The sequence below is a fragment of the Hemitrygon akajei genome, chromosome 8 (genome assembly GCF_048418815.1).
Source record: "Hemitrygon akajei chromosome 8, sHemAka1.3, whole genome shotgun sequence".
NCBI classification, from domain to species: domain Eukaryota; kingdom Metazoa; phylum Chordata; class Chondrichthyes; order Myliobatiformes; family Dasyatidae; genus Hemitrygon; species Hemitrygon akajei.
In genome coordinates, this window is record NC_133131.1 from 165,396,574 (window position 1) to 165,414,897 (window position 18,324).

The window sequence follows — 18,324 nt, forward strand, 5'->3', positions numbered from 1 at the left end:
TGCCAGACTGTTATTCTGCCTAATACCATCGACTCGTCTCTGGACCATAGACCTGCAGACCCCACCTGCCCAAGTATTTATCCAAACTATACTCAAATATTGAAATCAGATCAATAAACACTACTTCCACTGACAACCTATTCCACACACTCATTATCCTGAGTGAAGAAGTTCCTCATCATACTCCCTTTAAACAATTTATCTTTCATTCTTAACCCATGACCTCGAGTTCTGGTCTCAGCCAACCTCAGTGCAAAATGTCTGCTTGCATTCACCATATCTACAGCTCTCAATTTTATACACCTCTATTCCCTGGAGCAAAGGAGAATGAGGGGAGATTTGATAAAGTCCTAACCTATACAACCGTTCCTTATAACTCAGGTCCTCAAGTCCTAGCAACATCCTTCCAATTGTTTTCTGCATTCTTTCAATCTCATTGAACTCAGACAGTTGTCAAGTGACAAATTTTGACAAGTTACACCAGGGCAGGACTTACACAGTAAATAACATGGTTCTATGAAGTTCTGTAGAACAGAAAGGTCTAAGGGCCAAAGTATTATTTACTAAAATAATGACACAGATAGCCAAGTCATTGAAGGCGGTATTGGGCATGCTTGTTGACATGAATGGTGCACTGAGTACAAGATGTTGGTGCGTCTCTATCTGGCATATTGTCCACTGATCTAGTCAGCACGGTAGAATGTGATTCATTTGGAGACCATGCAGAACAGGTTTACAAGGATGATAAGACTGGTGTGCCAGAATTATGAGGAGAGACCAGATCAGATGGAACTATGACCCCTGGAACAAAAGAAGCTCATGAACTGAGATTTATAAAATCAGGAGGGGAAGTCTTTTACAATGGTCACAGTCTTTTACACAGGGGAGGAAAGCCGAAAACTAGAGGGCATACATTTAAGGCAAGAAATTTAAGATTTAAAGATAAGTTGAGGAGCAAGTTTTTCCATACAGAAAATGGTGGATGCATGTATAACACCTTGATAAGATTTTTACTGCTACGCTGTAGGTACTTCATTTTAGCATTTCTGTAAGAAGTCTGTTTTGCTTCCAGCTTGTTTGGGTTTAAGCCGAGATAAGAAGCTTTATTTCTCAACTCAGGAATGTGGTGTCAGTCACTCAGGATGGTAGAGTTGGGAGTGAGTTTCAGGGAATGCGAGGCGGACAAGCCTTTGGAGGTAAGAGCTGGGAGAGGACAGGAGGGAAATTGATGGTGGATGCTGTCCCTGTTGCAAAAAGTGCTTTGTGGAGTTGAATGGCTTCAAGGAGGAAGGACCTATTCTCCCTTTCAAGATTTCGAGTAACCTTAAGTAGGTGATCTGCGCTTTCACGCAGACCAAGGGTCCAGTGCTTGAGTTACATACAAGTTCAAGATTTGAGCTCCACCATGAACATGTGACTGTTTAAATATAATGGGCCTTTATGTTTTTTTAGTTTCTTTCCTTTAACAGTCTGCTTAAGTCAACATTCTCAAATATACTTCTCATTCATTGTATGCAGTGTTCGAACTGTCATTTCTTCCAATGGGCAATTGCCTGGGGGCAGTAAATCACACAGCATTCACTCAAACCGGGGTTTGGGTGAGCGAGACATCCCAACCTCACAGACTGGGCAGGACCAAAGTCATACACACTGTAGACATACGAAGCTAGAGAAAGGTGTGATTCTCACCACGGAATCCAGTGGCTTTTAGCGAGAGGCTAACGAGACGCATTTCAAGGGATGCCCAGTAAAAGAGGGCTTCATGTGGAATAAGCTGCTTCAGGAAATAGTAGAAGAGGGTTACAATTACAAAGTTTACAAGACATTTGGATGTTCATAAGGTCAAGAGGGTGATAGCAAATGGAACTTAGCTTAGGAAGCGACCTTAGTTGGAGTTGACAAGTTGGTCGAAGGAACTAATTTTCTGTGCTGTATGCGATGACTCTATGACCTTATTAAAACATGCCAACTATTACTTGGCATAATATTTAATCCTGTGGAAAACTTGCCAGGTCAGTAACAAAAAAATCTTTAGATTGCCAGATTAAGTTTTGCTCTACTATTTTAATAGTGTAAAGTTTTACTATAGTGCAGAATATATAATTACCAAATTATAACCGAATATATTATATCCTCATATGTAAAATAAAAGTTTGACTAGAAATTATCTTACAATTCAGATTTTCAAAATTTGCTGCATTGCAAATTTGATAAGTCAAAAATAATAATTCATATTGCTAAATTAAGGTCACATTCAAGGAAAAGAGGACTACTAACAATTATCAATAAGGTACTAAATGAAAACCTTTGAGACAACTGAATAAATTAGTCATTAAAGATAGTTACTGCCATACCCTTCACTTTTAGAAAGCCTGATGTTTTGTGATCCCTTGAATCGCAGGTATACTCTCCAGCATCTTCAACTTTTAGGCTATGAATGATCAGCTCCACGCAGGAACCCTTTTGTTTCATTTCATACTTCTCACTTGGATGAAGCACCACTGATCCCTTTCTCCATTCCACTGGGGCATCCGGTTTTGAGATTTCACATCGCAGAGTGACAGTACTGTCCTCTTCAGCTTCCTTATTCTGAAGCTCTTTTTTGAAACGCACAGGAAGGGCTAAGAGAGACAATCAGTAAGTTCATGGTGATGTACTTCAGTTATGATTCAAGAATGATATTGCTGATCAAATACAGAATATTATATCCTGTCATCTCTCATATATTTTAATAATTTAGGAGTGAATGTAGGTAGTTTGAATAGTAAGTCAGTGGATGTTAACAAAATTGTTGTGGGGGACTGTAAAGAAGATTGCCGAGGATCCAACAGGATCTGCAACAAATTGGAACCTAGGCAAAGGAATGACTGGTAGAATTCATAGTCATGGAGCACTACAGCACAGAAACAGACCTTTTTGCCCATCTCGTCAATGCCAGACTGTTATTCTGCCTAATACCATCGACTCGTCTCTGGACCATAGACCTGCAGACCCCACCTGCCCAAGTATTTATCCAAACTATACTCAAATATTGAAATCAGATCAATAAACACTACTTCCACTGACAACCTATTCCACACACTCATTATCCTGAGTGAAGAAGTTCCTCATCATACTCCCTTTAAACAATTTATCTTTCATTCTTAACCCATGACCTCGAGTTCTGGTCTCAGCCAACCTCAGTGCAAAATGTCTGCTTGCATTCACCATATCTACAGCTCTCAATTTTATACACCTCTATTCCCTGGAGCAAAGGAGAATGAGGGGAGATTTGATAAAGTCCTAACCTATACAACCGTTCCTTATAACTCAGGTCCTCAAGTCCTAGCAACATCCTTCCAATTGTTTTCTGCATTCTTTCAATCTCATTGAACTCAGACAGTTGTCAAGTGACAAATTTTGACAAGTTACACCAGGGCAGGACTTACACAGTAAATAACATGGTTCTATGAAGTTCTGTAGAACAGAAAGGTCTAAGGGCCAAAGTATTATTTACTAAAATAATGACACAGATAGCCAAGTCATTGAAGGCGGTATTGGGCATGCTTGTTGACATGAATGGTGCACTGAGTACAAGATGTTGGTGCGTCTCTATCTGGCATATTGTCCACTGATCTAGTCAGCACGGTAGAATGTGATTCATTTGGAGACCATGCAGAACAGGTTTACAAGGATGATAAGACTGGTGTGCCAGAATTATGAGGAGAGACCAGATCAGATGGAACTATGACCCCTGGAACAAAAGAAGCTCATGAACTGAGATTTATAAAATCAGGAGGGGAAGTCTTTTACAATGGTCACAGTCTTTTACACAGGGGAGGAAAGCCGAAAACTAGAGGGCATACATTTAAGGCAAGAAATTTAAGATTTAAAGATAAGTTGAGGAGCAAGTTTTTCCATACAGAAAATGGTGGATGCATGTATAACACCTTGATAAGATTTTTACTGCTACACTGTAGGTACTTCATTTTAGCATTTCTGTAAGAAGTCTGTTCTGCTTCCAGCTTGTTTGGGTTTAAGCCGAGATAAGAAGCTTTATTTCTCAACTCAGGAATGTGGTGTCAGTCACTCAGGATGGTAGAGTTGGGAGTGAGTTTCAGGGAATGCGAGGCGGACAAGCCTTTGGAGGTAAGAGCTGGGAGAGGACAGGAGGGAAATTGATGGTGGATGCTGTCCCTGTTGCAAAAAGTGCTTTGTGGAGTTGAATGGCTTCAAGGAGGAAGGACCTATTCTCCCTTTCAAGATTTCGAGTAACCTTAAGTAGGTGATCTGCGCTTTCACGCAGACCAAGGGTCCAGTGCTTGAGTTACATACAAGTTCAAGATTTGAGCTCCACCATGAACATGTGACTGTTTAAATATAATGGGCCTTTATGCTATTTTAGTTTCTTTCCTTTAACAGTCTGCTTAAGTCAACATTCTCAAATATACTTCTCATTCATTGTATGCAGTGTTCGATCTGTCATTTCTTCCAATGGGCAATTGCCTGGGGGCAGTAAATCACACAGCATTCACTCAAACCGGGGTTTGGGTGAGCGAGACATCCCAACCTCACAGACTGGGCAGGACCAAAGTCATACACACTGTAGACATACGAAGCTAGAGAAAGGTGTGATTCTCACCACGGAATCCAGTGGCTTTTAGCGAGAGGCTAACGAGACGCATTTCAAGGGATGCCCAGTAAAAGAGGGCTTCATGTGGAATAAGCTGCTTCAGGAAATAGTAGAAGAGGGTTACAATTACAAAGTTTACAAGACATTTGGATGTTCATAAGGTCAAGAGGGTGATAGCAAATGGAACTTAGCTCAGGAAGCGACCTTAGTTGGAGTTGACAAGTTGGTCGAAGGAACTAATTTTCTGTGCTGTATGCGATGACTCTATGACCTTATTAAAGCATGCCGACTATTACTTGGCATAATATTTAATCCTGTGGAAAACTTGCCAGGTCAGTAACAAAAAAATCTTTAGATTGCCAGATTAAGTTTTGCTCTACTATTTTAATAGTGTAAAGTTTTACTATAGTGCAGAATATATAATTACCAAATTATAACCGAATATATTATATCCTCATATGTAAAATAAAAGTTTGACTAGAAATTATCTTACAATTCAGATTTTCAAAATTTGCTGCATTGCAAATTTGATAAGTCAAAAATAATAATTCATATTGCTAAATTAAGGTCACATTCAAGGAAAAGAGGACTACTAACAATTATCAATAAGGTACTAAATGAAAACTTTTGAGACAACTGAATAAATTAGTCATTAAAGATAGTTACTGCCATACCCTTCACTTTTAGAAAGCCTGATGTTTTGTGATCCCTTGAATCGCAGGTATACTCTCCAGCATCTTCAACTTTTAGGCTATGAATGATCAACTCCATGCAGGAACCCTTTTGTTTCATTTCATACTTCTCACTTGGATGAAGCACCACTGATCCCTTTCTCCATTCCACTGGGGCATCCAGTTTTGAGATTTCACATCGCAGAGTGACAGTACTGTCTTCTTCAGCTTCCTTATTCTGAAGCTCTTTTTTGAAACGCACAGGAAGGGCTAAGAGAGACAATCAGTAAGTTCATGGTGATGTACTTCAGTTATGATTCAAGACCAATATTGCTGATCAAATAATCCATGCCAGACTGTTACTCTGCTTAGTCCCATCAACCCGTCGCTGAACCATAGGCCTCCATACCACCCCCCCCCCCACCCATGTATTTATCCAAACTTTCCTTAAGTGTTGAAATCAGATCAACACACACTACTTCCACTGACATCCCATTCTACATTCTCACTACCCTCAGAGTGAAGTTGTTGTTCCTCAGATTCCCTTTAAACAGTTCACCTTTCATCCTTAACCCATGACCTCTAGTTCTACTCGCACCCAACCTCAGTGGAAAATGTGTGCTTGCATTTTCCCTCTCTACACCCCTCATCATTTTGCATATTTCTATCAAATCTCCCCTCATTCTCCTATGCTCCAGGGAATAAAGTCCTAACCTATATAACCGTTCCTTCTAGCGCAGATCCTCAAGTTCGAACATCCTTGTAATTTTTTTTTGCACACTCTTTCAGTCTTATTCCACATAGGCAGTTGTGAAATGACACATTTTGACAAGTCCACCAGGGCAGGACTTACACAGTAAATGACATGGTTCTATGAAGTTCTGTAGAACAGAAAGGTCCAAGGGCCAAAGTATTATTTACTAAAAGTAGTGACAGATAGCCAAGTCAGTGAAGGCAGTATTGGGCATGCTTGCCAACATGAATGGTGCACTGAGTACAAGATGTTGGTGAGTCTCTATCTGGCATATTGTCCACTGCTCCAGTCACAATGGAAGAATGTGACTAAGGTGGGTACCATGCAGAAAAGGTTCACAAGGATGCTATTAAGATTGGTGTGGCAGACTTATGAGGAGAGACCAGATCAGATGGAATTATGATCACTGGAACAAGAGAAGCTCATGGATAGAGATTTATAAAATCATGAAGGGCATAGATAGGAGAATGGTCACGGTCTTTTTCCACATGAATGGAAAGTTGAAAAATAGAGGGCACAAATTTAAGACAAGAGATTTAAGATTTAAAGGCAAGTTGAGGGACATGTTTTTCCACGCAGCGGGCCATGGATATATGGAATAGCTGCTTCAGGAAATAATAGAAATGGGTTACATTTACAGAGATTACAAGACATTTGTACGTTCATAAGTTCAAGAGAGTGATAGCAAATACAACTAGCTCAGGAAAGTACCTTGGTTGACATTGACAAGTTGGTCAAAGGTCTTAGCATTCTGTGCTGTATGCGATGACCCTATGACATTATTAAAATGAGTTGAATATTACTTGGTGTAATATTTAATAGTGTGGAGAACTTGCCAGGTCAGTAACAGAAAAAATCTTTACAGTGTCGGATTAAATTTTGCTCTAGTATTTTAATAGTGTAAAGTTTCATTCTGGTGCAGAATATCTATTACCAAATTATAACCGAATATATTTTATCCTCATATGTAAAACAGAAGAAAAGTTTGACTAGAAATTATCTTACAATTCAGATTTTCAAAATTTGCTGCATTGCAAATTTGATAGAGCAAAAGTAATATTCCATATTGCTAATACTAAGGTCATATTGAAGGAAAAGGGGACTACTAACAATTATCAATAAGGTACTGAATGAAAACTTCAGAGACGACAGAATAAATTAGTCATTAAAGATGGTTACTGCCATACCCTTCACTTTTAGAAAGCCTGATGTTTTCTGATCCCTTGAATCGCAGGTATACTCTCCAGCATCTTCAACTTTTAGGCTATGAATGATCAACTCCACGCAGGAACCCTTTTGTTTCATTTCATACTTCTCACTTGGATGAAGCACCACAGATCCCTTTCTCCATTCCACTGGGGCATCCGGCTTTGAGATTTCACATCGCAGAGTGACAGTACTGTCCTCTTCAGCTTCCTTATTCTGAAGCTCTTTTTTGAAACGCACAGGAAGGGCTAAGAGAGACAATCAGTAAGTTCATGGTGATGTACTTCAGTTATGATTCAAGAATGATATTGCTGATCAAATACAGAATATTATATCCCGTCATCTCTCATATATTTTAATAATTTAGGAGTGAATGTAGGTAGTTTGAATAGTAAGTCAGTGGATGATAACAAAATTGTTGTGGGGGACAGTAAAGAAGATTGTCCGAGGATCCAACAGGATCTGCAACAAATCCGAACCTAGGCAAAGGAATGACAGCTAGAATTCATAGTCATGGAGCACTACAGCACAGAAACAGACCTTTTTGCCCATCTCGTCAATGCCAGACTGTTATTCTGCCTAGTCCCATCGACTCGTCTCTGGACCATAGACCTGCAGACCCCACCTGCCCAAGTATTTATCCAAACTATACTTAAATATTGAAATCAGATCAATAAACACTACTTCCACTGACAACCCATTCCACACACCCATTATCCTGAGTGAAGAAGTTCCTCATCATACTCCCTTTAAACATTTCATCTTTCATTCTTAACCCATGACCTCGAGTTCTGGTCTCAGCCAACCTCAGTGCAAAATGTCTGCTTGCATTCACCATATCTACAGCTCTCAATTTTATACACCTCTATTCCCTGGAGCAAAGGAGAATGAGGGGAGATTTGATAAAGTCCTAACCTATACAACCGTTCCTTATAACTCAGGTCCTCAAGTCCTAGCAACATCCTTCCAATTGTTTTCTGCATTCTTTCAATCTCATTGAACTCAGACAGTTGTCAAGTGACAAATTTTGACAAGTTACACCAGGGCAGGACTTACACAGTAAATAACATGGTTCTATGAAGTTCTGTAGAACAGAAAGGTCTAAGGGCCAAAGTATTATTTACTAAAATAAGGACACAGATAGCCAAGTCAGTGAAGGCGGTATTGGGCATGCTTGTCGACATGAATGGTGCACTGAGTACAAGATGTTGGTGCGTCTCTATCTGGCATATTGTCCACTGATCTAGTCAGCACGGTAGAATGTGATTCATTTGGAGACCATGCAGAACAGGTTTACAAGGATGATAAGACTGGTGTGCCAGAATTATGAGGAGAGACCAGATCAGATGGAACTATGACCCCTGGAACAAAAGAAGCTCATGAACTGAGATTTATAAAATCAGGAGGGGAAGTCTTTTACAATGGTCACAGTCTTTTACACAGGGGAGGAAAGCCGAAAACTAGAGGGCATACATTTAAGGCAAGAAATTTAAGATTTAAAGATAAGTTGAGGAGCAAGTTTTTCCATACAGAAAATGGTGGATGCATGTATAACACCTTGATAAGATTTTTACTGCTACGCTGTAGGTACTTCATTTTAGCATTTCTGTAAGAAGTCTGTTCTGCTTCCAGCTTGTTTGGGTTTAAGCCGAGATAAGAGGCTTTATTTCTCAACTCAGGAATGTGGTGTCAGTCACTCAGGATGGTAGAGTTGGGAATGAGTTTCAGGGAATGCGTGGCGGACAAGCCTTTGGTGGTAAGAGCTGGGAGAGGACAGGAGGGAAATTGATGGTGGATGCTGTCCCTGTTGCAAAAAGTGCTTTGTGGAGTTGAATGGCTTCAAGGAGGAAGGACCTATTCTCCCTTTCAAGATTTTGAGTAACCTTAAGTAGGTGATCTGTGCTTTCACGCAGACCAAGGGTTCAGTGCTTGAGTTACATACAAGTTCAAGATTTGAGCTCCACCATGAACATGTGACTGTTTAAATATAATGGGCCTTTATGTTTTTTTAGTTTCTTTCCTTTAACAGTCTGCTTAAGTCAACATTCTCAAATATACTTCTCATTCATTGTATGCAGTGTTCGATCTGTCATTTCTTCCAATGGGCAATTGCCTGGGGGCAGTAAATCACACAGCATTCACTCAAACCGGGGTTTGGGTGAGCGAGACATCCCAACCTCACAGACTGGGCAGGACCAAAGTCATACACACTGTAGACATACGAAGCTAGAGAAAGGTGTGATTCTCACCACGGAATCCAGTGGCTTTTAGCGAGAGGCTAACGAGACGCATTTCAAGGGATGCCCAGTAAAAGAGGGCTTCATGTGGAATAAGCTGCTTCAGGAAATAGTAGAAGAGGGTTACAATTACAAAGTTTACAAGACATTTGGATGTTCATAAGGTCAAGAGGGTGATAGCAAATGGAACTTAGCTCAGGAAGCGACCTTAGTTGGAGTTGACAAGTTGGTCGAAGGAACTAATTTTCTGTGCTGTATGCGATGACTCTATGACCTTATTAAAGCATGTTGACTATTACTTGGCATAATATTTAATCCTGTGGAAAACTTGCCAGGTCAGTAACAAAAAAATCTTTAGATTGCCAGATTAAGTTTTGCTCTACTATTTTAATAGTGTAAAGTTTTACTATAGTGCAGAATATATAATTACCAAATTATAACCGAATATATTATATCCTCATATGTAAAATAAAAGTTTGACTAGAAATTATCTTACAATTCAGATTTTCAAAATTTGCTGCATTGCAAATTTGATAAGTCAAAAATAATAATTCATATTGCTAAATTAAGGTCACATTCAAGGAAAAGAGGACTACTAACAATTATCAATAAGGTACTAAATGAAAACTTTTGAGACAACTGAATAAATTAGTCATTAAAGATAGTTACTGCCATACCCTTCACTTTTAGAAAGCCTGATGTTTTGTGATCCCTTGAATCGCAGGTATACTCTCCAGCATCTTCAACTTTTAGGCTATGAATGATCAACTCCATGCAGGAACCCTTTTGTTTCATTTCATACTTCTCACTTGGATGAAGCACCACTGATCCCTTTCTCCATTCCACTGGGGCATCCAGTTTTGAGATTTCACATCGCAGAGTGACAGTACTGTCTTCTTCAGCTTCCTTATTCTGAAGCTCTTTTTTGAAACGCACAGGAAGGGCTAAGAGAGACAATCAGTAAGTTCATGGTGATGTACTTCAGTTATGATTCAAGACCAATATTGCTGATCAAATAATCCATGCCAGACTGTTACTCTGCTTAGTCCCATCAACCCATCGCTGGACCATAGGCCTCCATACACCCCCCCCCCCACCTATGTATTTATCCAAACTTTCCTTAAGTGTTGAAATCAGATCAACACACACTACTTCCACTGACATCCCATTCTACATTCTCACTACCCTCAGAGTGAAGTTGTTGTTCCTCAGATTCCCTTTAAACAGTTTACCTTTCATCCTTAACCCATGACCTCTAGTTCTACTCGCACCCAACCTCAGTGGAAAATGTGTGCTTGCATTTTCCCTCTCTACACCCCTCATCATTTTGCATACTTTTATCAAATCGCCCCTCATTCTCCTTTGCTCCAGGGAATAAAGTCCTAACCTATATAACCGTTCCTTCTAGCGCAGATCCTCAAGTTCGAACATCCTTGTAATTTTTTTTTGCGCACTCTTTCAGTCTTATTCCACATAGGCAGTTGTGAAATGACACATTTTGACAAGTTCCACCAGGGCAGGACTTACACAGTAAATGACATGGTTCTATGAAGTTCTGTAGAACAGAAAGGTCCAAGGGCCAAAGTATTATTTACTAAAAGTAGCGACAGATAGCCAAGTCAGTGAAGGCAGTATTGGGCATGCTTGCCAACATGAATGGTGCACTGAGTACAATATGTTGGTGAGTCTCTATCTGGCATATTGTCCACTGCTCCAGTCACAATGGAAGAACGTGACTAAGGTGGGTACCATGCAGAAAAGGTTCACAAGGATGCTATTAAGATTGGTGTGGCAGACTTATGAGGAGAGACCAGATCAGATGGAATTATGATCACTGGAACAAGAGAAGCTCATGGATAGAGATTTATAAAATCATGAAGGGCATAGATAGGAGAATGGTCACGGTCTTTTTCCACATGAAAGGAAAGTTGAAAAATAGAGGGCACAAATTTAAGACAAGAGATTTAAGATTTAAAGGCAAGTTGAGAAACATGTTTTTCCACGCAGCGGGCCATGGATATATGGAATAGCTGCTTCAGGAAATAATAGAGATGGGTTACAATTACAGAGATTACAAGACATTTGTACGTTCATAAGGTCAAGAGGGTGATAGTAAATAGAACTAACTGAGGAAAGTACTTTGGTTGACATTGACAAGTTGGTCAAAGGTCTTAGCATTCTGTGCTGTATGCGATGACCCTATGACATTATTAAAATGAGTTGAATATTACTTGGTGTAATATTTAATAGTGTGGAGAACTTGCCAGGTCAGTAACAGAAAAAATCTTTACAGTGCCGGATTAAATTTTGCTCTAGTATTTTAATAGTGTAAAGTTTTATTCTGGAGCAGAATATCTAATTACCAAATTATAACTGAATATATTTTATCCTCATATGTACCGTTTGTAAAACAGAAGAAAAGTTTGACTAGAAATTATCTTACAATTCAGATTTTCAAAATTTGCTACATTGCAAATCTGATAAGTCAAAAGTAATAATTCAAATTGCTAAACTAAGGTTACATTGAAGGAAAACAGGACTACTAACAATTATCAATAAGGTACTGAATGAAATCTTTTGAGATGACCGTATAAATTCGTCATTAAAGATAGTTACTGCCATACCCTTCACTTTTAGAAAGCCAGATGTTTTCTGATCCTTTGAATCGCAGGTATACTCTCCAGCATCTTCAACTTTTAGGCTATGAATGATCAACTCCACGCAGGAACCCTTTTGTTTCATTTCATACTTCTCACTTGGATGCAGCACCACAGATACCTTACTCCATTCCACTGCAGCATCCGGTTTTGAGATTTCACATCGCAGAGTGACAGTACTGTCCTCTTCAGCTTCCTTATTCTGAAGCTCTTTTTTGAAACGCACAGGAAGGGCTAAGAGAGACAATGAGTAAGTTCATGGTGATGTACTTCAGTTATGATTCAAGACTGATATTGCTGATCAAATACAGAATATTATATCCCGTCATCTCTCATATAATTTATTAATTTAGGAGTGAATGTAGGTAGTTTGAATAGTAAGTCAGTAGATGTTCACAAAGTTGGTGTTGGTGACAGTAAAGAAGATTGTCCGAGGACACAACAGGATCTACAACAAATCCGAACCTAGGCAAAGGAATGACAGCTAGAATTCATAGTCATGGAGCACTACAGCACAGAAACAGACCTTTTTTTGCCCATCTCGTCAATGCCAGACTGTTACTCTGCCTAGTCCCATCGACTCGTCTCTGGACCATAGACCTGCAGACCCCACCTGCCCAAGTATTTATCCAAACTATACTTAAATATTGAAATCAGATCAATAAACACTACTTCCTCTGACAACCCATTCTACACACTCATTATCCTCTGAGTGAAGTAGTTCCTCATCATACTCCCTTTAAACATTTCATCTTTCATTCTTAACCCATGACCTCGAGTTCTAGTCTCAGCCAACCTCAGTGCAAAATGTCTGCTTGCATTCACCATATCTACAGCTCTCAATTTTGTACACCTCTATTCCCTGGAGCAAAGGAGCATGAGGGGAGATTTGATAAAGTCCTAACCTATACAACCGTTCCTTTTAACTCAGGTCCTCAAGTCCTAGCAACATCCTTCCAATTGTTTTCAGCATTCTTTCAATCTCATTGAACTCAGACAGTTGTCAAGTGACATATTTTGACAAGTTACACCAGGGCAGGACTTACACAGTAAATGACATGGTTCTATGAAGTTCTGTAGAACAGAAAGGTCTGAGGGCCAAAGTATTATTTACTAAAAGTAGCGACACAGATAGCCAAGTCAGTGAAGGCGGTATTGGGCATGCTTGTCGACATGAATGGTGCACTGAGTACAAGATGTTGGTGCATCTCTATCTGGCATATTGTCCACTGATCTAGTCAGCAAGATAGAATGTGATTCAGTTGGAGACCATGCAGAAAAGGTTCATAAGGATGTTAAGACTGGTGTGCCAGAGTTATAAGGAGAGACTAGATCAGATGCAACTATGACCGCTAGAACAACAGAAACTCATGGACAGAGATGTATAAAATCATGAGGGGCAGAAGGAGAATGGTCACAGTCTTTTTCACGGGGAAGAAAGTCGAAAACCAAAGGGCATATGTTTAAGGCAAGAGTTTTAAGATTTAAAGGTGAGTTGAGCAAATTTTTCCACACAAAAAATAGTGGATATATGTGTAACACCTTGGTAAGATTTTTACTGCTATGCTGTAGGTATTTCATTTTAGCATTTCTGTAAGAACAGTCTGTTCTGCTTTCAGCTTGTTTGGGTTTGAGCCGAGATAAGAGGCTTTGTTTCTCAACTCAGGAATGTGGTGTCAGCCACTCAGAATGGTAGAGTTGGGATTGAGTTCCAGGGAATGCGAGGTGGACAAGCCTTTGGTGGTGGGAGCTGGGAGAGGACAGGAAGGAAATTGATGGTGGATGCTGTCCCTGTTGCCCACGGTGCTTTGTGGAGTTGAATGGTTTCAAGGAGGAAGGACCAATACTCCCTTTCAAGATTTCGAGTAACCTTCGGAAGGTGATCTGTGCTTTCACGCAGACCAAGGGTCCAGTGCTTGAGTTACATACAAGTTCAAGATTTGAGCTCCAGCATGAATATGTGACTGTTTAAGTATAATGGGCCTTTATGTTTTTTAGTTTCTTTCCTTTATTAACAGTCTGCTCAAGTCAACATTCTCTAATATATACAAAATGCTGGCAGAACTCAGCAGGCCAGACAGCATCTATGGGAGGAGGTAATAACGACGTTTCGGGCCGAAACCCTTCATCAGGAGTGAAGTAACATGGGATGGTCGAGGGGGGATAAGAAGTTGGGGGAGGGATAAAGTAGAGAGCTGGGAAGTGATAGGCTGAAGGGAAATAGGCTATGGGGAAGGTGGAGAATTATGGGAAATAAAAGAGAGAGAAAGGTAAGGCTGGGGGGGGGGAGAGATTATAGTGAGGGGGGAAAAGAGAGTGAAAGAGAACCAGACTAAAATAGGGATGGGGGTAAGGGTGGGGGGCAGGGATATCAACGGAGGTCAGTGAGTTGGATGTTCATGCCGGCAGGAAGGAGGCTACCTAGGCGGGAGATAAGGTATTGCTCCATTGACCTGCGTGTGGCCTCATCTTAACGGTAGAGGAGGCCATGGACAGACATGTCGGAGTGGGAGTGGTCTGTGGAATTGAAGTGTGTGGCCACAGGGAGATCCCGCCACTGCTGGAGGACCGAGCGCCGGTGTTTGGCGAAACGGTCTCCCAGTCTGCGGTGGGTCTCCCCAATGTATAAATGGCCACATCGGGAGCACCGGATACAGTATATCGCCCCAGTTGACTCGCAGGTGAAGTGGTGCCTCACCTGAAAGGACTATCTGGGGCCTGTGGTGGTGGTGAGGGAAGAAGTGTGGGGGCAGGTGTAGCACAGGCGGTGAGGGAAGAAGTGTGGGGGCAGGTGTAGCACAGGTGATGAGGGGAAGAAGATGAGGCCACACGCAGGTCGATGGAGCAATACCTTATCTCCCGCCTAGGTAGCCTCCTTCCTGCCGGCATGAACATCCAACTCACTGACCTCCGTTGATACCCCTGCCCCCCCCCCCCCCACCCTTACCCACATCCCTATCTATTATTTTAGTCTAGTTCTCTTTCTTTCTCTTTTCCCCCTCACTATAATCTCTCCCCCCCAGCCCTACCTTTCCTTCTCTTTTATTTCCCATAATTCTCCACCTTCCCCCTAGCCCATTTCCCTCCAGCCTATCACTTCCCAGCTCTCTACTTTATCCCTCCCCCCACTTCTTATCCCTCCTCGACCATCCCATGTTACTTCACTCCTGATGAAGGGTTTCGGCCCGAAACGTCATTATTACCTCCTCCCATAGATGCTGTCTGACCTGCTGAGTTCTGCCAGCATTGTGTGTTATTTATTTATTTCCAGCATCTGCAGATTCACTCGTGTTGCCTTTGAATTCTCAAATATACTTCTCATTCATTGTATGCAGTGTTCGATCTGTCATTTCTTCCAATGGGCAATTGTCTGGGGGCAGTAAATCACACAGCATTCACACAAACCAGGGTTTGGGTGGGTGAGACATCCCAACCTCACAGATTGGGCAGGACCAAAGTCATACACACCGTAGACATACGAAGCTAGAGAAAGTTGTGATTCTCACCACGGAATCCAGTGGCTGTCAGCGAGGGGCTAACGAGACGCATTTCAAGGGATGCCCAGTAAAAGATCACTTCATATGGAATAAGCTGCTTCAGGAAATTGAAGTGGTGTACAATTGCAATGTTTACAAGACTTTTGGACGTTTATAAGGTCAAGAGGGCAATAGCAAATGCAAGTAGCTCAGTAAGCTACCTTAGTTGACATTGACAAGTTGGTCGAAGGACCTAATTTTCTGTGCTGTATGCTGTGATTATACGACATTATTAAAGCATGTTGACTATTTCTTGGCGTAATATTTAATAGTGTGGGTAACTTGCCAGGTCAGTAACACAAAAAATCTTTCAATCGCTAGATTAAGTTTTGCTCTTGTGTTTTAAATGTGTTTTAATATAGTGCAGAATATCTAATTACTAAATTATAACCAAATATATTTTAATCTTATATGTAAAAAGAAGAAAAGTTTGACTAGATATTATCTTACAATCCTTATTTCAAAATATGCTGCATTGCAAATTTGATAAAGCAAAAGTAGTATTTCATATTGATAATACTAAGGTCACACTGAAGGAAAAGAGGACTACTAACAATTATCAATAAGGTACTGAATGAAAGCTTTTGAGACAACTGAATAAATTAGTTATTAAAGATGGTTACTGCCATACCCTTCACTTTTAGAAAGCCTGATGTTTTCTGATCCCTTGAATCGCAGGTATACTCTCCAGCATCTTCAACTTTTAGGCTATGAATGATCAACTCCACGCAGGAACCCTTTTGTTTCATTTCATACTTCTCACTTGGATGAAGCACCACTGATCCCTTTCTCCATTCCACTGGGGCATCCGGTTTTGAGATTTCACATCGCAGAGTGACAGTACTGTCCTCTTCAGCTTCCTTATTCTGAAGCTCTTTTTTGAAACGCACAGGAAGGGCTAAGAGATGCAATGAATAAGTTTATGGTGATGTACTTCAGTTATGATTCAAGAATAATATCGCTGATTGTTACTATTGTTTCTTTTGATTGCATTAAGTACGTCGCAGCAGATATTACATTTCCGGGTAACTACTGCATTAATAATTCAATATAAAATACTGTATATACAATACTGTGCAAAGGACTTAGGCATATGTAAAAGAATTCCTTAAAGTGAAGATGCTTTCAAAAATATTGAAATGAAGTTTCTAAATATCACAAAAATTACTATAAAGAGTTGTAAACAGTAAATAATCTAATAAACGGCTGATAAAGTTTATTTTCTCGTGCTATTGAAAGCGTTGCTGGAAGTTTGTGTTGAAGTGTATTTAAAGCTTTTGATGGCGTAGGTAGATTCTGACTGTATGTTGTACTTTAATGAGACTTTAACGTAATATAGTTTGTTGTAGTTTTACTTTTACAAGTATTTATGATGTAAATATGATGCCAAGAAGGAAACAGATACTGTATATATTTTGTATTGTTTTATCATCAGTTTTCACCATACGTTAAAGTGGAAGAGTGAACAGTACGGTTAATCTTACTGCGATCCTGCCTTCATTGACTACGGTTTAACTCGGTGTTTAGTTCACAAGTTCTACACCTACATGAGAATACTACATGCACAATAATTATCAAATTATCTTCAAGTATATTTCAATCTAATCTGCAAAATAAAAGCAAAATGTTGATTAAGAAGTATTGTGCATTGTTTGATCTCCCAAAATTTCCTTCCATGCAAATTTGATATGGCAAAAGGAATGTTATAACATTGCTAATAAAACAGCTATATTGAAGGAAATAGATATGGTTAATAATTATCAATAAGGTGCTGAATGATATCTTTGAAAATGACTGAAAATAAATTTGTCATTAAAGATGCTTGCTTTAATACCTTTCACTTTTAGAAAGCCTGATGTTTTCTGATCCCCTGAATCACAAGTATACTCTCCAGCATCTTCAACTTTTAGGCTATGAATGATCAACTCCACACAGGAACCCTTTTGTTTCATTTCATACTTCTCACTTGGATGCAGCACCACAGTTCCCTTTCTCCATTCCACTGGAGCCTCTGGTTTTGAGATTTCACATCGCAGAGTGACAGTACTGTCCTCTTCAGCTTCCTTATTCTGAAGCTCTTTTTTGAAACGCACAGGAAGGGCTAAGAGAGACAATCAGTAAGTTCATGGTGATGTACTTCAATTATGATTCAAGATATTGTTTGTTATATAATCTGAGTGGCCACTTTATTAGGTACACTTGTACACGTGCTCGTTAATGCAAATATCTAATCAGTCAATCATTCGGCAGGAATTCAAATCATGAAAGCATGCAGACATGGTCAAGAGGTTCAGTTGTTGTTCAGCCCAAACATGAGAATGTGGAAACATCTAAATGACTTTCACTGCAGACAAGGCGCTTTGAATATCTCAGAAGCTGCTGATCTCCTGGGATTTTCAAGCACAGTGGAGTCCAGAGTTTACAGAGAATGGTGTGAAAAACAAAACAAAAAAAACAGTAGCACAGTTCTGTGAGGGAAAATGCCTTGTTAATGGCAGAGGAGAAAGGCTAGACTGGTTCAAACTGACAGGAAGGCAACAGTAATTCAAATACCTGAAACTACGTATTACAACAGCAGTGTGCAGAAGAGCATCTCTGAACACACAACACATTAGAAGGGCTACAACATCAAAAGATCACATATTAGGTAT

The 18,324-nt window shown here is 40.0% G+C and overlaps 1 protein-coding gene across 1 annotated transcript in view; it reads right to left on the reverse strand.

Moving 5' to 3' along the window:
• The window catches only part of LOC140732397 (obscurin-like), a 530,964-nt gene that overhangs the window by 326,496 nt on the left and 186,144 nt on the right, over positions 1-18,324 (reverse strand). The window contains exons 36-42 of the mRNA XM_073054987.1: positions 17,508-17,774; positions 16,305-16,571; positions 12,105-12,371; positions 10,158-10,424; positions 7,225-7,491; positions 5,287-5,553; positions 2,355-2,621 (exon numbers count right to left, since the gene is read on the reverse strand). Of these exons, the coding sequence (XP_072911088.1) occupies positions 2,355-2,621; positions 5,287-5,553; positions 7,225-7,491; positions 10,158-10,424; positions 12,105-12,371; positions 16,305-16,571; positions 17,508-17,774 (1,869 nt within the window). The remainder of the gene's footprint in view (positions 1-2,354; positions 2,622-5,286; positions 5,554-7,224; positions 7,492-10,157; positions 10,425-12,104; positions 12,372-16,304; positions 16,572-17,507; positions 17,775-18,324) is intronic.